The sequence below is a fragment of the Neolamprologus brichardi genome, chromosome 11, assembly GCF_056152115.1.
Source record: "Neolamprologus brichardi isolate AB-2024 chromosome 11, ASM5615211v1, whole genome shotgun sequence".
NCBI lineage: Eukaryota > Metazoa > Chordata > Actinopteri > Cichliformes > Cichlidae > Neolamprologus > Neolamprologus brichardi.
Genome location: NC_142114.1, coordinates 28,091,931 through 28,113,084, shown reverse-complemented (window position 1 = coordinate 28,113,084; position 21,154 = coordinate 28,091,931). Strand labels below are relative to the sequence as shown.

The window sequence follows — 21,154 nt, the reverse complement described above, 5'->3', positions numbered from 1 at the left end:
GAGCTCATTGAAAAGTATTTAAAACAGTGAATCAACCCTATTACACATACAGGTCAAGTCATACTCGGGTATTTACAATATTTACAGGACCTGAAGTTATGCGTCTTCATAAGACTACAGTTTTTAAAAAGAAGTTGTGTGTTTTTGCTGAATAGTTTATAGTCATTGATAGCTCGGAAGTCACTGCCTGGTGATCAGGGCCAAGGTCTCCACAAAGTGTGGCTGGACGGGACGCTCTGGGCTGAGCTCTGTTTGGTCGCTCCTCTCTCCGCTCTGATCTCGGACTCTCTTTGTTTCTGAGGCTGTTTGGGGACTCTGGGAAACCTTTGTTGGAGTGGGAGTGGGTAAGGTCGGATCAAACGTTTCTCCCCTGAGGCACGTGCCGGGAGTCTGAGCTTGGACTTCTGCCTCAGCACCCGCAGAATAAACTTTGCGTGCGGCAAAAAGTTTCTGCTTTGGAGACCTTCGGGCTGTGAGTGTGAACGGGCCAAACGAGCGGCAAAAGCTGCATCCAGCGCCGATCCGAGCTCCGACCCTTTCCTCTCGGGGCCCAGAAACCCCGCAGCTGTCTGCAGGCAAGAGGAGAAACCGTCCTGGAAGGAGCGCTTCTGGTCCCCACGTCCACCTGTAGTCTCGTCTCCTTTGGCAGTGTTCTGGAGGAAGAGGACTGTGTGCTCCAGTATCTCAGCTTTCTCCACTCGGTGCTGAGTGGACCCCTGCATGAGAGCAGCAAGTTAACCTTCATGTTTCATAATAATAAAAACCACAAGTATGAACCACATCGATTTATTTCTATAAAATTCATAGATAATTAAAAACTTCTTACTTCTTGTGGCTCCTGCAGCAACATGGTCCTCAGACACTCCAAACTGCGGTTCATCCTCTCCCTCCGACGTTTCTCCACCTGAGATTTTATTAGCTATTGCAAAAAAAGAAAACCAAAGTCTAAAAGTGGTTTCCTGATTTTGTTTAATTATATACCGCGTAAAAAGAAAAACTACCAAAGAAAAGCAAAAAAAAGGAGCAAATGGAAATGACTAAATGATTCGAGGGAATTCAGCTCACTAAATTATACAAACTTTTTCTCCAAATTACTGAAATTTTGACAAAGCTGATGCTTTAATCCTCAATGAATCTGATTGTTGTTGTGATAATAACAGAGAATCTCTATATGAAATGAAATCACGTCACTTGACAGGTATCTGGACTTCCTTTACCTTTCTGTTATTTGTTGCTTCCTCCGCTTCATGTAACAGCTTCCTACCAACCGATGGTCCCATGTTCTGCTCTGGTCTACTGGTTACAGCTTCCTTCGCAGTCTGTCACTGATCTGGAAATGAGGCTCTAGTTTCCTGCCACTTATTTTTACTGTGGTCCTGACAGTAAAAATCTCTCAGACTCCTCCTACTTCCATACCCCTCCTCCAGGTCCATTGGTCTCACCGTTTGGTAACACTGCAAATGAAAAAATCCCAGATTTGTTTTTATTTTTGAACTTGTCTAATCTCGATCTGACGTCAAGAGTATAAAACAAGAAAATGAATCGAATGCGCAGCCGCGTGCGTAAAGTTAAAAAAAAGTCTTGCGTCAAAACGTTTGAAAATTTAACTTAAAATAAACATCATTTTACTCCAGATGCTGTTCTGTTTTTTCCTGCTCTTGTGCTTCATTTGAAAAAGCTGGTAACTCATTTTGCTTTTGGGGGGGGGGGGGGGGGGGGGGGGGGTTATTTGCGCATGCAAAGCTGCCACGCGCCTTAATCAAGAAAAACTTGCTTTTTAGGAGCGACGGAGTGATCCTATGACCACTTTTCATTTCAGAGCTATTTTAAGTTGAATAAAAAACAATCACTATAGGAGGAGAAAAATTTTCAGATTTTTCGCGAGCCAATATACTTAATTCAGAAAATTCTTTAATTTGTACAGAGAAAGCAGCATCGAAATGATCGAGATATTTCTCGTGGGAAAGGAGGAATTAGCACTGCATTTACAGCTACCTGTTAAAACTGACACAACTCTGAAAACGAGAGGCGACACTTCCCACGTTCGCACGCGTATTTTCCACTTTTTACAGTCCAGACGCTTTTCTTTCCAAGTTCCTTAGAATTCCCACCGACATTCATGCAAATAAGATACAGACAGAAATAATTCTTCCAAGATATGAACCGATCTTTAAATTAATGCAGTTAAATGCCAGGGAACGACTACAAAAATCATCACGGTCTTCATGTAGTCAAAGTTGATTTGTCAGTTTTAATTCCTGTTCCCTTAAATCTACAGATACAAACATTTAGTCACTAAAACAGCAACACATAAATGCCAGCCCGTTTATCACCGACTCACTGTCACTGTGAAAATAGACCTTTTGTCGCACAGTATCATGCAAATAATTATTCCTGACCACCGATAAAGGTTATGTGAGGTTTGTGAATCACCTCAGGGTGACTTTGATATTCGCCTTCAGAGTGAGGCAACAGACACGTGCCAAAATACAACGACTATTCAGTAGATCTTTATTATTATTCACGTAAGTAAGATAGATTATTAGTAATGACAAATACGCCGTGATTAGAATTAATTGATAAAGTTTTTCAGAAGCTCACTAAAACCTACTACAGGTAGGAATACATCAATAAATGTGACTTTTAAGTTCATCCCTCCACAACTGGTCGCTGATATAAGATGTAACAAATATAAACATGTATGCATATATTTAATTATTTATTAAGGCATCGAATTTCCTTTAAACGTTTTACTTTTAATACATTTGTAGTAATTTTGGAGATGCATGCAGACTGAATGGCGCGTCGAGCTTGGAGTTTTCCCTAATCCTCTGGCGCGTGCAGCTCCCATACAAGTGGGGGAGGCACGAGCCTTTGAAATGTGTTATCAGCCCCTCTGAGACTTTCCTTGCATATGTGACAAAAGAGCCGCCCACACAGCGTGAAGCTCAGGTAAATCACTCCGACCTTTTAGGCCATTATCGTGTACAGAGAAATGAGATGTGTCCTTATAAAACAGGCTCTGGGGTAAAATGGTTATGGAGACAAAGCCGAGGCATCTTTCAAGTGTCGAGGTTTTTAGCAGTGAGCAAAAATCTGCAGCAAGAAAAAGTCTCATGTTGTTCCTATATTTTTTCTATATTCATTTCTGTAGATATTTGTCTTTTAATCATGGCTGTATAACAACAAATGTGCACAACATGTTTCGCCGACTAAGAGTCAGGAAAGTGTATTCTGAATTTGAGGGAGTGCGTAATTTTTTTAGGTGCATCCCTGAAAACGTGTGAAAAAGGGGACTGATATCAAAAGGTAACAGTAGCCTGTTTGTGTGTTTAATGTAAATATGTAATTTTCTTGTTTTCCGTCTCCTCTCCCAAAGACTCTTCTTTAGGATGTATCACTTCTAACACGTAATAAAGTGAGAAACTATTCTACAGTTGGATTCCCATGAGAGAGAGTTTGGTGAGGTATCCCACGGTAAACGATGGCGATAAAAGTGTGAATATCCATTACATATTCAGCCAAACTCAATCAACATCAGCTTTTATCTGTTGTTAGATAATCTAAAATGGATTTAATGTTAATACAACTTTTCAGTCTGGATTTCTGAATTGTTATGAGAGGTCTGCAAAGGGATCTTCAAAAGAAACCGTGACGCTAAATTCCATATTTTTACGCGGGACTCTTTAAATGGTTAAGTTTAGTTAAATGATCACAAAAATGAGAACCTATTTGAGGATCTTGTGACGAGGTCTAACGTGTGCTGTGCGTGGGAATCCAAGAGTCACCTTTCCTCCAAGCACACTTTGTAAATGAAGTATCAGTTTTAACAGGTAATAAAGTGAAGATTGAGCCTGCTGCTCCACATTCCCACGGCCAGAAAGAGCTGCATGAAGCAGTTTCCCACTGTCACACTTTTCCAACATTTGTCTGCTTAGTGATGTGTGCCACGACAAATGTGCATCCACCAAATTAAAAGCATGTTTTGTCACATGGTTTGGAAAACACCGGAACACTTGCTTTACGCACCTCTAAGTCTCACCATTAATATGTAATCAGTTGCAAATAAAACACATTAGTACTAAATACATCCAAAGTAAAAAATATTTTTATGTACACTGGCATTAATAATAGGGTGTATGAGTATATTTGCTAGTAGTAGATGGGCTACCTGCTTCCGGTAGACAGCTTTTCGGGGTGACCAGATATATCTGAGCTCTGATTACGCAAAGGAATACACAAAGAAATTTAAATAAATCCAATAATTTTCTTTCACAGCAATAAAACAATAAACTTAAATAAATGTAACTAAATATACAAATTTATGTTGTGACTGTCATGTAACTTAGTGCAGAAATAATACCACATTTTGTGGTGTGCGTAAAAGTGCTTTAACGCTCACTGATTACATTTAATTCCACCTGTTTACAGACCTGCCTTCGCCACGATTCTTTTATCATGCAAGTCATTTACACCTCTGCAGCTGGCAAATGCGCCTGGGAACCCAAATGCAGACGTGTAAGTGACGTGCACACCTTGTGCTATTTTTCGGGATGTATCAATTTTAACACTTAGCTGTCAGCGCAACTCTGATTCAGTCTTCCCACAAATACGCTCCTTTATCTGAAGAAATACATTTATTTAAAAAAAGAAAGAAAGAAGAGGAAAACAAAGCAGAAAAATATTTTTTGTTCTGATTTAATTCAAATAGTAGAAAAAAGTCAAGAATGAAAATAACGATTTTTCTCTTTTTGTCAGTAGAAATCAAAACAATTCCAATTGTAGCCAGACAACGGAAACGGAGAATTTCGAGTATAACAACAATAATTAATAAATAAATGAAATCTGTGCTGAGAACCATTCATCTGATAATTATTTAACTTAAAAATAATGAGACCAGAATATCTGCAGGACGTTTCCTCGGAGCAGTAGCTGCTGGCCTTGGACGTCTCCAGAAAGAGGTCAGTGTTTTACGCATCACTGCACTGAGTGCAAAAGTGAAAAGCTCGCACATCTCATCATAACTCATTTCTGCAGTCCCAAAAGCAGAATCTGACTGTTATTAAAAACGTGCGTCATCAAAGGCGATTCAGTTTTTATGGTATTTTACAATTATAGTGATCCTGGGAGCGGGATGGGGGTGTGTGGGGTGGCGATGGAGGTTTTAAAATCTTATTTTGGAACAAAGTCAGCAAACATTTTAAGCAGTTTTAATCTCATTTTATTGCTGACTCTATGCACGCAGTTTCATTTAATTAAAGTTATTTTAGATTTCAGTTTTTAAGTACCAAGAGTTGTTTGAGTGCTGCTGCACAGTTGCAGGACTTGCTTCTACAAAGACTTTGGTTTTATCATTAACTCTTGATGATCGTGAGTTGAAAAAATATGATAGATAAAGAACTTATGATAACTTAAGAATGCGCAGACTGTGGATGTAAATTAACGAGAAAAAATCCACAACATGTCAACAAAAAGTCACTTTATTGCATGCATCCCTGACATCTCTGCGCAGCTACGCATGTGTTATTCATTTATTTTTCCTTGAACATTTCTTCAATGAATACCAGCTGTTGCATGTTTGAGTAGAATTCATCTTAGACGTTCAACTTTATTATTTACAAAATCTGAACATGCCATATAAGAGAACATTTACAACAGTATCCCTCAATCTTAACAAAACAAGAAAACAATTATTTACACGAGGCTGATTTTAAAAAAAATAATTAAAAAAGAGGTAATAAGGGAAGGAATATCTCTCTATGCTGTTGTGTATTAGTCTGACACCAATCCACTTAAGAAGCAAAGAAACACTGGATACAAACAATTAAAGTCCAGCTTAGGGCTTTGCACCGAATGACAAACTAAAACTGGGTGTCTCTAAAGGAGGCTGAATTTCCTCTCCTTTCCTACAGGGCTGTTTGTGTGGAGTCAGTCATGTTGTTTAACCTCTCACTTCTGGACTTCTGCTCCGAGTTTGTTGAACTCCGTGCTGCTTGCTCTACTCTAATAACACTGTCTCCATTTGCAGCTGGCTGGTGTTCTGGTGGGGTGGCAGCATCGGTGGGAGGGGAAACAACTACTCTCTCTACGGGCTCATTGGGTGCTCTGTCTGACACTATAAGGTAATTGGGTTCTGGCTGGTGGGCGCTAGAGCGGCGCTGCAGTGCGTGCTGGGTGCAGGAAAAGGAACGCTGCCGAGGGGCAGGCTGGGGGGACAGGAAGTAAGGCGTGGCAGCTCTGGGGACTTCCTGATGCCTGTCACGGTCCTCGTCTTCTGATGTTACCTCTTGTAAGGTGCTGATTGGCCGAGGGGAGCGGCCCATGACCCGTGGAGGAACGAGAGCTGTTGCTGACTGGTTGAGCTGGGGTCGCCAGTTCTGAGGAGGAGGGTACTGCACTCGGCCCATGGACCAATCACTGGCAAGACAAGAAGGTCATCATAACATTAGACAGCATAAAAACAAACAAAAAAACCTAAAGAGGTCTTTGGGAGTGAATCCTTAAAACTGGAAATAACTGGTATTTTTGCAGTTCTGGGTATGGACATCAAAGACTTCACGTTTTTGGTGTAAAAGCCTGAAATAAGGTCTTGGTTAACACAAGCTTATGTCCAAATGAATGTCTAGATCTTCATTTTTTCTCCTGCAAATTCATAAATTACATAAAATAAAGTCCCACTCATTAAATTTGAAGCTTTTACATTAATAAAATATTAATTTAAATATTAATGTGCCAGTTTTGGCGACTGAAACAGCAATATATTATCTCTATTTTACTCAGTGCTAATTTCTAGGTGTCTCTGTTGGTGCAAAGAACTTATACATACACATGCAGCCACGGATGCACCTGGCTAAACCAAGCTAGCAGGTGTTAGCTGATAACTTAGCATTTCACCCATGTTGTCATTTCTTACCCCAAGAAAACAAAGATGGCAACAGCCACAACATTCATACTGACGCACAGTGGCCATATTTTATGTACAGTCTATGTTAACAATATCTTGGATGAAAAATCAGCTAAAAACTTTAATTTTGTGACTTCAGCGTATCATCGAATGAATCCCCAAAGAAGTTCAACTATAACTATAGGAGATATTCACATTTGTTTTTATTTTCTTTCTTCTTCTTTTTGTTTTTTATGTGTTAAAATCATTATCTATTTTATTTTATGACATATTATCTCACATTACCAGGCCCTTACTATCCACATGTGCGAATATTTGCTAAAAGGTTTTATTCCCACTGCTGTCAAGTGCTTGCTCAAATGGGGTCGTTTGATTGTTGGTGTTTTGTATTATTGTAGGGTCTCTACTAGAGATGGACCGATCTGATATTATGTATCAGTATGGGTCCGATACTGACCTAAATTACTGGATCGGATATCGGAGAGAAATAAAAAATGTAATCCGATCCATTAAATATCATGAAAGCAAAGCACCTCACAAAACTTGCGACACGGCGTAACTCAGCTCATAACCGTAGCACGTCGGAGCAGTGTGGTCACGTGATAGAGCGGCTGTGGCGTGAACTCTGGTTGAGCATTTGGAGCCTCGCTACCAAACCGGCATTTCATCTCCGAGGAAGTTATCCCAGAGAGAAGTAAAGCAAGTGTGTAAGTTCATCTCTGAATGTTTGTAAAGCATTCCCACGTTAAGCTTAACAACCGATATATGGAGCAACTGCCTCTCCTGTTGCTACTTCAATCGTGAAACTGATCAATGATCAGCTGTTCGGCTTTTCTGTCGCGAGCCCGTCTCTCTTGTTAGTTTATCGCCCACTTTGCACCAGAAACAGGAAACCAGCGGCTGAACAACAGCAGCACTATTAAGCTTGATAAGCTGTTGTTAGAATTTATTTAATATTACTTTCTACACCAGGATCTTTTTCTACATAGCTGACGGCTGGTAACTGTGCAGGGGCGGATCTAGCAAAATTATGCAGGGGGGCCGATAGGGCATTAACAGGGAAAAGGGGGGCACAAAGAAATACTTTTCTTTCTTATTCTCATTTAAAATCTCTAGCTTTTAATAAATAATTATCTGAATCTTACACCCAAAGTTTTAATCTGATGTAAAATGTATAGAAGTCCATTACTGTATATAGTAACTGTTAAGTCTAATATACCCTAGTAAGCTATACTACTTTTTCCTTTGGGAAGATACCATCTGTGCAGTCTGCAATTCTTTTGAAGAAAGATGTTGAATCTATTTAATTATTGTGGAAAAATAAAAAATTTAATGTGAATTTTCTTTACACGTGCATTAAATTAAAGTTGATTGCGTCGATTAAGCATCATGAGGCAGAGGGGGGTGGTTCCCTATTTTTTTCTGCTGTTAGTTGACAACCCTGTTAGTTAGGCTGCTTAATATTTCCGCTAAGTACTCTTTAAAACACCAGAATAGGGAGGATGGTGCAGGTTTAAGTGTATTAGATTGATCAGTATTGCTGAACTATGAAATATCTTGGGGGCAGTGTATTTTTTCCATACAGGTATAACAGAATAGCTTTAGTGTTTTGTTTTGTTTTTTAACTTGAGTATGAACTTGTACAAAATGCAGCAAGATATTTAAAAAAAAGTTTTATTGATTAAGAAATACACTATATCGGATTCATATCGGTATCGACAGATATCCAAATTTATGATATCGGTATCGGACATAAAAGAGTGGAATCGTGCCATCTCTAATCTCTACCTTGGAGTATAAAGCGCCCTGAGGCGACTGCTGTTATGGTTTGGTGTATATGAATAAAACTGACTCGAATACGTTACCCTGTTGCCATAACACAAAAATTTCCCCTGTAGAGCCTATAGAGTATCGATCCATCCATCTATCTAGCTAAACCTGTTGAGTTAGCTATAATTCCAAAATCTTACTTTTGTACTGGTGGGGTCATATCCCGATGCCCTATGATACCAGAGAAGGAGGCACTTCTTCCAGGCAGGCCTTGTGAGCCCACCCACGGTGAGTACATCAGAGTGCGCTCCTCCCACATCATGTCGCTTCCCGTGTCCACAGGGATGGGTCCTCTCTGGATCTCATGAGCCAACAGGAGTTCCAGCACTTGGTGACGCATTCCCTCTCTGGCCACGTCAATTGGCCGGCGTCCCCTCCGGTCGTGCAGCTCAAGATTGGCACCATGAAGAAGAAGAAGTCTGGCAGTGTCATAGCAGCCATGGAGGGCAGAGAGGAAGAGTGCTGTTTCGCCCTAGCAAAGAAATAATCAGGAATACCACACATTACTTATATTTACGAACACTTAATGCTTCAGAAATTCAAACATAAATGTTACTTCTGTTTGCAATTCAAAACTCTAAACAACAGAAGTGATGCAAAATAAATGTCAGGATTAAAAGTCTTCACTTACTAGAGAAAATCCATCAGAGCTTACCTTATTGTCTTGTAGGTCCACAGCAGCACCGTAGCGAATGAGGGTCCTTGCTAGTGAGAGGTGGTTTACTGAGCATGCCCAGTGCAGGGCTGATCTCCCTGAGAGAGACAGTGTGAGTGGAGGGGGAGGTTGACAGGGGAAGAAGGGAGGGAGTAAGTCAGCCAGTGAACAACTATTACACAACGAGCCCAGAGGATGAGGAGAGGGAGGATGAAGGCAGGGGATGACCTGCCTCAGCCAAACTGGAAAAGAGATGACGGGATATAAAGGTGGAAGAATAAGAGCTGCAGAAGGAGATAGATAGAGACACAGAGGCACAAAGGAAGGTAAAAGTAAAAAAAAGGAAGCATGAACACCAAAGCTAATATCTCCATCGACTTGAGTTTAAGTACTAGAGCGCATTAACTTTGTTCTGAGTCAGAGGAGGGCAGCAGGGGAGCTGGAGGAGGAGAGATAGGAAGTGATGGAGGTCACAGACAGCAGAGGACAGGACAGGAGGGACACAAAAAGAGGACGTGAGAGAGATGGGGTAAGTTACAAGTTACTCAACCCCTCTGCGTACAGGTGTCAGAAAAAAATGACTTACTCATGAGCTGTACATGTTTGGGTTCAGGAGGCAGACATCCTCTCTCTTAGTTATTCTGCTACAGGCTCAGACTGCTCATACTCCACATTCCTCTCTTTCAGCCACTGTGCATCGATACACCACTACTGCATGTCTTGTGTATCTCTCTGTACCTTTCTTCCATCTATCTCTGGGTCAGAGATTTTGGTCTGTAACTGCTGCCGCACCACTGGGCAGGTGTTTAAGATTTGCATTGTGTGTTATTTGTGTGCTGTTGCACCCCAGCTATGTCAGGGGAGATTGGCCCTGCTTCTGTCATTGGCTTAATCCTGTTAAAAGGTAACAGATATCAGAACGTTTACTTTGCCAAGTGCTTAAAGATAACATGTGTTTGACTATATCTCTGAGGAAGGTTCTGCCAGAGGTCTCTTCCTGTTAAACAGAAGTTCTGACTGTCTGATCATTGAGGGTCTCTCTCTGTTTTGAACTGGTGCTATATAAACTAAATTTAAACTTCAATCCACTCTCGTCTAAACAGATATTGTATTTAGACGCGTTCTTTTGTTTAATGTTAGTGGCATCACCCTGTACTGCACACTGTGAGGTGTGGGGCCACTGCATGGCAGGGGTGGGGGAAAAATCAATACTGTGTAGTATGGTGATATTTTGTTTGCTAATAATGTATCGATACAGGGACAGCAGAAATTGATATTTTGTTACAAAAAAGGTTTTTGTGCTCTGACTTCAGAGCATGTTGATCCTTTTTCTGAGCAAGAATCCTGACATTACTTCACTGTCCAAATGTGTTTAACTTTTGGCAGCAATAAACATGACAGTTTACTTATTTTAATTTAAGACATGTTTTATTTTAATTAAGTTTAAAACTTTTTTATTTAATGTAAAATTATATTTTGTTTTAATTTACTTTCAAATTCTTCAGTTGCTGAAGGGGCTGCATAGTTTTCATAAACTGCATAGTTCAGAATAGCTATAATTGTACCAGATGGTTGCGTTCAGTTAAGTTGGACTAGACTGTAATACAAACCGTTCAGTTTGTCAACAATAAAACTGAAATGAGAGAAAGACTGAGTGTGAGACTTTGATATTAGATAAAATGAATATTGATAAAGTTTACCTTTATGTACAGAATCTGAATATCGCAAAATATTTTTAAAAATTGCAATAATATCGTATCGTGCGTTAAGTATCGTGATAATATCGTATCGTGCGTTAAGTATTGTGATAATATCGTATCGTGAGTTGTATGGTGATTCCCACCTCTACTGCATGGGTGCATAGACAACCAGGTAAAAACTGTGAAGTGAAACTAATGTGAAGAATTGTTTGTGTTGTTTACTGAACAAACAAAAGTTTGCCGATGCCACTGTGCCGACGATGTGCACGTTTATTTACGTAAAAATCAATATGGGTTGTGGGGATTGAACTTTGGCCTCTAAAGTAAGGCATGGCAGGAATTTAAGAAGCACTGCTCTAAACAATGTAAGTTGGTGGTCCAACTCTGAAGAGTTGTTTGAAATATACAAACGTTGGTGATCCCATGACGTGAACCAACAGACAGTCAACAGTTCTGGTTTGGAGAGACATCACAAAAGGTATCGGCTGTGACGCCATTAAATTTCAAAGAGAGACCTTTTGAGGAACCGTCGTTGTCTACCGGGTACCTTTTAATCTTTCCATCGTTTTTGTTTCTAAACATATAGTTAAAGAATTTTAGACTCATTAGCTTTAATATTTGTCATTTTGACCGTGTTGTTTGTGTGTGCTGGAATGGCTTGGATTTTGTTCATTGTTTCAACTTTTTCTTAAACCAAAAGATTAAAGAAATTGAAATTCTATTTTAGGTTTATTAGGTTTGGTGTTGAGCCATGTTTTCGTGATAGTAACTGGGACCAGGAAGCATTACCAGTATGATCTGTATTGTTGACTGGCACTCCTGCTCGCAGAAGCTCCAAGACCACTCTGTCCAGCCCACTACGCACTGCTCGGATCAGAACCACAGACCCATCTGGGCCGCACCACTCTGCAGACTGCCAACACAACCAAACCACAATGATGAGACACATAATCAATACAAACTCTGTCATAATGCCCTTTTTTAATTTATTTTAAAGAAAAGTTTAAACCTCCTTTTCTAAAATCTTGTTCTAAAGTCAAAACATAAAAAAATCTTCTTAAGTAAAACATGAAACTAAATACACCATCAGAATCTCTCTACAGTCACAGGGCAAAAACAGTTTAAATTCCTGGCATATAATGGCTTCTCAAAACATTGACTTGTGGCTGTATCCCAATTCAGGGTCTGCAGCCTTAAAGGCCGCATTTTAAGGCCGATTACGTCACCGCGACGCGACGAAGGCTGTCCCAATTCGAAGGCTGCTCGAAATGCGGCCCTCAAATGCGTCCTTCATTTCCCTGAATTTTAAGGACGTGGCGGTGTAGACTTCGTGGCCCAACATATCCCAGAATGCATAGCGCGGCGGTGGGTGGGGATAATTTTGCCGAAAAAAACGGCGGATGAGGGGCGCCCGAAGAGTAAACTTTAAGTACTGAATATTATGTCGCTTATTTATGTGCAAATGTTTAATAATGAAGAACATTAAAACATTCCTGTTGGCCACATGTCGGCAAAGTCATGTGACATTAGTGACGTTTGTACTAACTTGGTTTTAAAGCCTTTACTTTAAAATATACGCCGTTCAATAGCTGAGCTTAATCTTACAGAGAATGATCAAAGCTCATGTAGAAACAAACAAATAAATGAACAAAAGATTTTCTCCTTCATTTCTGTCAAACAAAGCTGTATGAAACGTTTCCAGCTGTTAGTATCATGGTTGCTAGGCAACCTGGGCAGCGCAACGGAGGCTAGACCGTCCCATTTCACAAGCCTCGCACTTCCGGCCTTAGCGGTCTTTGAGTACTTTAAGGCTGCAGACCCTGAATTGGGATACAGCCATAATGAAACTGACCTGCTGAGGAGGACTGAGCAGAGGAGGAGGCATGGCATTCCTCTCCCAACCTCTAGGTGGAGCTGAGGGAAAGCAAGCAACATTTCAGGGTTAAGGACATTATAAAAACAGGAAATGTATAGCTGAACATTTTATGTCCCAAAATGCAATTTTGTGCTGCAAAGTGTGTTTGTATGAATCCTGCTTTACTATAAACTTTATTACTTTACTTTATTAATCACTTTATTCACTTTACAACAATAGTCTGAGAGTTTAGCTGTGAGATACTGAAGATACTAAATAGAGTTTGAATTTCAGCTTTGTATGTGTGACATCTGCGGTGAAATGTTCAACCTATAGGTGCAACAAATTATTATCTTTAATAATCATCTGGATAAAAATAGCTTAAAGCTCCCAAGTTTACTTTAATATTTTACTTTGAGCAACTACCAAAGCAATCAAATGCAAAAATATCAAACAAAAAACATTTTGGAGAAACTGGAAACACAGATTTGCTCTTTGAATCATAACAGTGATCTTTTCTGCTGCTGAGGTCAAGCAGAAACCAGCATTTTGTGACTACAGTTGAATAATGACAGATTTGATTACAATATCTGCCATATTCTTTACAGCAATAGAATTTGTGGTATATAGAGATTACTAAGCCAGATAGTCAAGCAACTGAGACCAAATCCTGATGTTTCCTTACACTGTATAGCTCTGCGGGGCTGAGCGGCTCCAGCACGGTAGTGTTTCTGCTCCTGGGTCCTGTGGTCACAGATGGAGGCATCGTCCTGACGTCTGGAGCATCTCACACTGAGGTCCTCCATCGAACTCTGGGTAAAGTCTGTGTCACTTCCTATATCCTGGTCCCTCTTAAGAGGCCTGAAAACCAAAGCACAGTTTTGATACGGCACACTGAAAACTGCAGTGGTTTTCATGTGGGCACATTATGTTTTCATGTCCTTTGCTTTACTTTCTTATTTTTCAGCACAGTTAAGAACAATAATATATTATGTAAAGATCGGCTGATATGAAACAAAGGTATTCATGCAGAAATGAAGAGGATATCACTGGGATGTCTGTTCCAGTTTTCACCATAAGCCCAGTACTATATCTTAACTATGGGTACAGTTATTGATTATATGCTGTTTCACCTAAGCTTTTGATTATATTTTGAGGTTAATCAAGACTTAAGTAGAAAATATATAAGTTAAAACATATTTAAAATTGCCCTCTATAATTTTCTACATCAAATACAACGTTTAACTTGACTAAAAACCAGAAATTGATTGATTTGATTTGATTTGATTTGATTTGATTTGATTTGATTGATTAGCATTCAAATATCTCAGTGAAGACAGAATAAAGATTACCACAATGCAAGAAAGCATGAGACAAGGCTAATCAAAAGGTATTGGCTGAAGCATTTGCTTATTACGCCAACCCTTTTAACAAAAGATCTTTTTGCATGCAGATCCTGTACACAGGGCTCGAAGCAAAGAATAAAACAAAGCAAAAACAAACAAACAAACAAAAAAACTTTCCACCTTAGATAAGTAACTACATCAAAGCAAAAGAATCAAGAGTTTTTTTGGTTTTTTTTGCTCTTTTCATTCTTGATACATATATTTTTCTAATACTCTATTTTTAAACATGTTTTTAAACAAGGAAAATGAACTACACCTTTTTAAATCACGGTCATAACTGTTCCACAGGTTAACTCCTCTAACAGAAACACATCTCTGCTTTATATTTGTCCTTATCTTGTTTTTTTTTTAAAGAAATCTGTTCACCTTAAATCATATTCACTCTCTCTGACTTTGAACAGCTTCTGAGTACTGGGGCAAAGCAAGTTATTTTGTGCTTTATACATTATCTGTGCCATTTTATATTCAACTAAATCATAAAATTTCAGGGTATTCAGATTAATAAACAGAATCCTCAAACTAGCTAATACAGAATGATAATATTTATATATATATATGTATCTAAAGCCCACTGTTACGCAGATGATACATGTTCACAGCTGAATTATGATTAGTCATAGATGGGAATCATTTAAGCGTTGATGTTCACCACTATTATGTAATGAAGGTAAAATCACTGCAGTCATGGACAAAATTTGTTTTCTGCAAGGAACAAAGTTCTTTGTAAAACGTTGTCATTTGTGCATGCATAAATGCATAAATAACTGGTGTGTCTGCGTGTGTGTGTGCCTTTTTTAACGTTATGTATGTTTTACTGTTTATCAAATATTTCCGTACCTCACCTAACAAAGTATTTCCTTTTTTTGCCTGCTATTTTGAACCAAAACGTAGTAAGCATCTAAATCGGCTTTTTATCTGTTGTACAGGAAAAAAATTGTTAATTCATAAAGGGGAAAATCAAAATATCATAAATAATAAAATTAAAAAAGCAGTTGTCTGATTCTATGAATTCTTTTCTATATTTAGAAAAAACATCTTAAACACTTGTTGTTTACATATCAGACACACACAGACAATTTTTTCAATTAAATCTTGTAAACAGTTACCGAAACTTAACTGGCAGCTCTTTTCAAAACTCCTGACTCCTCTTTTATTAAAAATTCTGCTTGCTGCAATCCTACAGCAATTCCTGTAAGAACAACATGGTCTAGTTTTACTCTTCACCAACCACTGGTTACCTGCCTTTAAGAAACTGGGAATTGTGTTTCAGAGCAGGATTAGATGAGAAAATGTACCAGGATGAAAGTGAAGTGACATTCAGCCTTTGTAATAATTATACAGGATGAGCTCTCTCTTGTTACTGAATGCAATGACATCATTCCGGAGATTGGCAGACAAAACATCCTCTCAAATGAGCTCCACTCACCGCATTCGCATGGCATCCTCCCCTAGCGGTTCCCTCCTTCTCTTTTTTTCTGCTTCCTTGGCCTTTTTCTTTTTCTTCAAGCTGATCTTATCTTTCTCTCTGCTGGTTCTGACCCGTTGTTCTTGGTGTGTAGCATGCTGTATCCAGGCCTTGGCTTTGCTGTCACTGTCGCTGACTTTAGACCGGTGCTGCACCCTGTCAGTACTGTTCCTCTTTGCCCGCTGCTGCCTCACCCTCCTCACCACCAGGATTACCACGAGAGGCAGCAGCAGCAGAAGCCCAATAGCTATGGCAACTACGGCCCAAAGCCACGCGGGAGTCGGCTCTTTAAATGAAAAAATTCAAACAATAAAAGAAGACACAAAGACAAAAATAAACACTTGAAAAAGATTCATTTTTATCTTTTTGCTTGTATCTATTTATATCTGAAATATGAAACACATCAACAAAACTGAAAATCTGCACAAAATGTACACACTGGAAACACAAAGGTGTTTTATAGTGTTTTGTTTGGATGAAATTCAAAGCTGGAAATGTGCGTGTGTGGGAGACAGGACATGTGAGCCTACCTTCAACTTCCTTTTCCTCCTCTCTGCTTCCTATTTCCTCTCGGACACCTCTAATGCTGATGACGGCATCCAGCTCTGAGAGGTTGGGGAAAGAGGTAGGTTTTAGTTCCTTTACAGCACGCAGGAAATTTGCGGCCTCGGTTGCATAAGGGAAACAGGTAGAGGGTGAACGGGAGCATGGCCTGTTGTCCACTTGGAGGAAAAGGAGGGAGCTAGGAAAAAGAGAGTAAGAAATGATTGGAAAAAACATGTATGTCATCTTTGAGCATTGTTTTATATGTATTTTCACATGGGTAAAATTACCTTTGCAAAAAGCTATACTCTTTCAATAAAATAAATTAAAGAAAGAAAACAAAACACAAAGATAATTTCAAAACAAATAAAGCTACAAAGCTAATTATGACTGGCTTATTGTAATTAATGGAGTTCCCCAAGGTTTGATGTGTGGCCCACTTTTTTTTGGTCTTAATTGTGTTAATGCACAATGATCCAAAACTTTTATGGAGAATATGGAATTTCACATTTCTGTGAATCTTCTTTCCCAGTTACTTTATTTGCCTTAAAAATATCAAGTCTTAACTATACAGATTAAGGGCCAGATTTACTAACACACTATGCCCCAAAAACTGGGCATTTACAAAGAGAGTGTAGTGACAAGATTGCATCTAAGAAGTGGGAACACAGACTTACTCTGTTGTATATATATTTTTAGGAGTTAACATTTAGGGAGGAGAATATTTAAACCAAACATGTGAACGGATTTACTAACTACTCCATTATTTAAAGCAGAAAACAAGCATGTCTTATTTTTTGCACTTGATACTGAAATGAATTGACCATGCCTGTGTTTAGAAAACAGTATAACTGTAAATCACCTAAAAGACTAACCACGGCTATTTGGGGAATGGGATATGCTATTTTGCCCTATTTAGCTAAGAGCTAACACTTTATTTTTTGAATGCAAACAAATTTAAAGTTACAGATTTTTCTACATCTTTAACACATAGCCTAATCTCTAACTGAAATCAAATGGATAATTCATTAATTCTACTCTAAACTCTAAGCTCATTTGTATATTTTTGTATTTTTACACAGATATTCCTAATTAATTGTACTTGTAATCTTATTTTACACAAATAAGGTTATGTGAAATCACAAGAGGAAAAATAGCCTCAATTTCTTCAGCTTCAGGCTCTTGGCTGGTCTACAGGACAAATTTAAACAGAGTGATATCTATGGCAAAGGTAAGAGTGAGAAAAATATAATATTGCTTTCTTTTATAATACAGTTATCGATACTCTGGTGCCAAATATCAACATTTTAATTAGAACAGGACTTGACAGGGACACTTACTCCTTGTGGTGGTGCTGATTTGCATATTTTTAGAGTTATTATTGTGTTGCTTTGTCTTACATTTTTTATGTTGCCAGGCCAAAATGCCTCTTGTACGGAAGAGGATTAGGGACACTGGGGGAAAAAAAAGAATTCTGACAGAAAAAAGTCAGAATTCTGAGATTAAAGTCAGAATTCTGAGAAAAAAGTCAGAATTCTGAGAAAAAAAGTCAGAATTCTGAGAAAAAAAGTCAGAATTCTGAGAAAAAAAGTCAGAATTCTGAGAATAAAGTCAGAATTCTTTTTTTCTTCTTCCAGTGTCCCAAATCCTCTTCCGTACTCTTGTTACTTAAAGGTTAAACAAAGAACATGCACTGTTTTTGAAACTCCTAATCACAATGCCAGAAACATTTGTCTCAGTACCCACCCATCTGAGTCTGCTGGTGACGCCTGTGCCAGCATGTTAGCAAGCTCCTGAGCATTAAAGTCGAACAAATTCCTGGTGGTGGCGAGGGGCACAGAGTCTCTCAGCTTGAGCGGTGACAGGAGGAGGACGCTGAGTGCCCAGAGCACAGAGCTGTTGAACGAGTTGCCACGTTGATGTGGGATTCGAGTGTGTAGGATCAGGGTGCCTTTAGCCCACAGGGGGCTCTGGTGTTTGAAGCATTCGCTGCTGTCCCATCCACAGGCCGCGCTATCACACCCCTGATCACAGAGGGAGTTGGCAAAATGATCACGGCAGTAGTGAATGTGGCCCGGGCTGAGAGTCATGGTGAGAGCGGAGAAAAACAAAACAAAAAAAGAATAGGTGATCTAAGAAATAATCTCAACTCAAGGCATACTGAACAGTAACAGATAACAGACTACTTGTACTAAGGTTACTTAATGTTTTCATTTATTCTACTTTTATAGACACTCTTTAGTTTTGTAGTTTGTATTAGTGGTTTTTTATAGTTTCATTTTTTTTAAAAGACTGAACACTAAACTTCCATAAATGATTATAAAAGTAATAATCAACAAGTTTTACTCTTAGATTACATTGATTGTTTGTATTTCTTGGCCCAGTTTCTTTTCCATAAGGTTTTCTTTAACATAAAAATAAAAGGTAATGTATTACCGCAATAAAATGAGGAAAAGATGAAGAAGAACAGGTGATATTACCTCAGTTTAAAAAGCAGAGCCACAAACTACATCTTAGTTGATCAAATATTTATAAGAAGCATTAGAATACAGTGCATAAATAAGCTGTTATGACTGTTTAGTGCGTCACTATCTTATTACCTTTTTGTTTCATGATATATGGTTAATCTATCTGTTCCTACACCCAAACATTTTGAAAAAAATTATATTTATATATATGTCAAAGTTGTTTTGAATTTATCACTAAGTTAAAAAATATTTGTAAATTCAGAGGGCTGTAATGAAAAGAAGAACAAAAGTATTTTACTTGCAGGGAACCCTGTCCTTCAGGCAGTCAAAGCCGTCTCTAAGACACTCGGGGTCCGTGCACTCTCTGTTACACGACCCATCTGCGAACTTTTCCTTACATTTTCGGTTCACTGGGCAGTGGCCCCATGGATCACCAGATGCAGCTGTGGAGACAGATGCATGTTAGACTTTAGAAAAAAAACAAACAAACAACAACAACAAGAAACTGCACTACACCACACAGCGTGAATATAGTATTCCTCACTAAATTAAAGAGTATTTGCAGATGTAGTATTTGTAGATCTACTTTTTAATTAATATTTTGTCCACGAATGAAGCACACATGGGTATTTTAAACGGCTTTTATCAGCAGTGAGATATGTCACAGGTAAATAAACTTCCACAGCTCTCCAGTTTACTATTTTCTGGTACAGCAAAATAGATCCGAGGTCCTAAATTTCTTATCTAACCAGACATCATGCGCAGCTGCAGAAAATAAAACGACTGTACAAGCAGTTTTCTCTAACTGTTTTTATCTCCAGACACAAATTCAATCCACTCATTGTTTCAGACCCATTAGCAGCTTTTCATAACAATGCAGGTCAAGCCATAAAAGGTGGCTCCTGATTCGTACTGTTAAAGGGAACAGGAAATGAGCCTGACACAAACAGGAAGTTTCCAGGAGAAACGAATAGAAACAGGAAATGGAGTGGGTCGGGAACTTGATAAAGGTCGAAGGTTGTTACTCTGGCAATGAAGAATGCGATGGAGTTGGACAATGGGTTTGGCAGGTGTGTGCGGGACCATAAAGTCATGGTAGAAAAAAAAAAAGGATAGACAATAGAGCTGTAATTAGCCACGTTCACTCGGCCAGCAAAGGGAGTCTTTTGGATACGAGTAATTTTACAAAACTGAGCCAGGAAAGATTAAAAAATATGTATATATACTGCTGACATAAAAAAAATAAAACTTTTCATTTTGTCTTTAACAAAACAGAAGAAATAACTGTGAACTACATTTTGACACAAGTGTGTTTGTAAACCATCTAAACTTATAAATATTTTACACATTGAAAGAAATATAAATATGTTTGTAACTGAATGCATTTTAAGCCCCTCTTCTTTCAGAATGAGCTTTCTGATCATGACATATAGCCACAGGGTTGAGTTTGGACACTCACTGAGCAGGTGGTGTTTCATGTAGGTTCAAAAGAAAAAGGAATTCTTTGAATGGGGAAGGGGGGTAACTCACCTTGACATGTCAAGCTCAGTGCCAGAAGAACAAACGTCCTCAGAGCTATCATCTTCAGGCCGTCCCGGTCACCAGGTGCTGGCCCCTTCTTCTCAAAAAGCCGTCCTCCAGTCCAGCTGTGCGGTATTACTCCACTACAAACTGCTTCTGATGTGCCAAAGCTCAGACGAGACTCTCTATTTCACGTACTGAAACGACGCTGTAGCTCTTCCGTAGCTGCAGCCCGGCTGCTCAGAATGAATAGTTAACTGTGAGTGAAGTCACCAAATCCCCATCACCGCTGCCACCGACACCTTCCAACTCCACCACCCAGCCCACTTTGTTCACTCGCTCTTTTTTTCAGAGGGCCCTGCGGATATCTGGACAACTTCCTGCCACTGTGTGGAGAAGAAAAGGAAGGGCGATAACCATGTGTGCATGTATTTGTGTGTATGCGTGTGTTTGTAATTCTTACTGTGACTCAGGGAGCTGCTGGGAGAGCCGTTACTTCATATTGTGTAAAAAGCAGCAGGGCGTGACGAGACGGATTGGTTTGAATTTGATGATTTCACACATACACACATCTGCGGAGTCCTGACAGCTTGACTGTGACTGCTCTGCCTTTGAAAGAATTCTGTAAATACTTCTGGTAGCTGTTAATATTTAATTCACAAGGGAAAATATCAACTTTGACACTTGAGTTGACTTTGACCTTTTACATCACACATATCGAAACGATAGAATAGCAGTTTTGTTGTGCTCTAACAAAATGATGCTCCAAATAACACGAACCACTCGGTGGCCTCAAAATGAACGTAG

At 39.1% G+C, this 21,154-nt stretch overlaps 2 protein-coding genes across 3 annotated transcripts; both read right to left on the bottom strand.

Moving 5' to 3' along the window:
- Window positions 1-194: 194 nt before the first annotated feature.
- her7 (hairy and enhancer of split related-7) lies at window positions 195-1,294 on the bottom strand. Of its 2 annotated transcripts, XM_035912528.2 has the most exons (4): window positions 1,218-1,294; window positions 827-919; window positions 362-716; window positions 195-313 (listed from the first exon to the last, which is right to left on the bottom strand). In XM_035912528.2, the coding sequence occupies exons 1-4, from the start codon at window positions 1,278-1,280 to the stop codon at window positions 195-197; spliced, it is 630 nt and encodes a 209-aa protein (XP_035768421.2). In that variant the 5' UTR covers window positions 1,281-1,294. The 2 variants fall into 2 exon arrangements, with proteins under 2 accessions (XP_035768421.2, XP_087703966.1); XM_087847840.1 differs by having other exon boundaries at window positions 195-716.
- A 4,186-nt stretch (window positions 1,295-5,480) lies between these two features.
- On the bottom strand, window positions 5,481-20,484 carry notchl (notch receptor, like). Its single transcript, XM_006801790.2, has 11 exons — window positions 20,357-20,484; window positions 19,125-19,269; window positions 18,105-18,437; window positions 16,346-16,557; window positions 15,777-16,101; window positions 13,630-13,805; window positions 12,942-13,003; window positions 11,879-12,002; window positions 9,390-9,487; window positions 8,875-9,206; window positions 5,481-6,417 (listed from the first exon to the last, which is right to left on the bottom strand). The coding sequence occupies exons 1-11, from the start codon at window positions 20,406-20,408 to the stop codon at window positions 5,907-5,909; spliced, it is 2,370 nt and encodes a 789-aa protein (XP_006801853.2). The 5' UTR covers window positions 20,409-20,484; the 3' UTR covers window positions 5,481-5,906.
- Window positions 20,485-21,154: the final 670 nt, after the last annotated feature.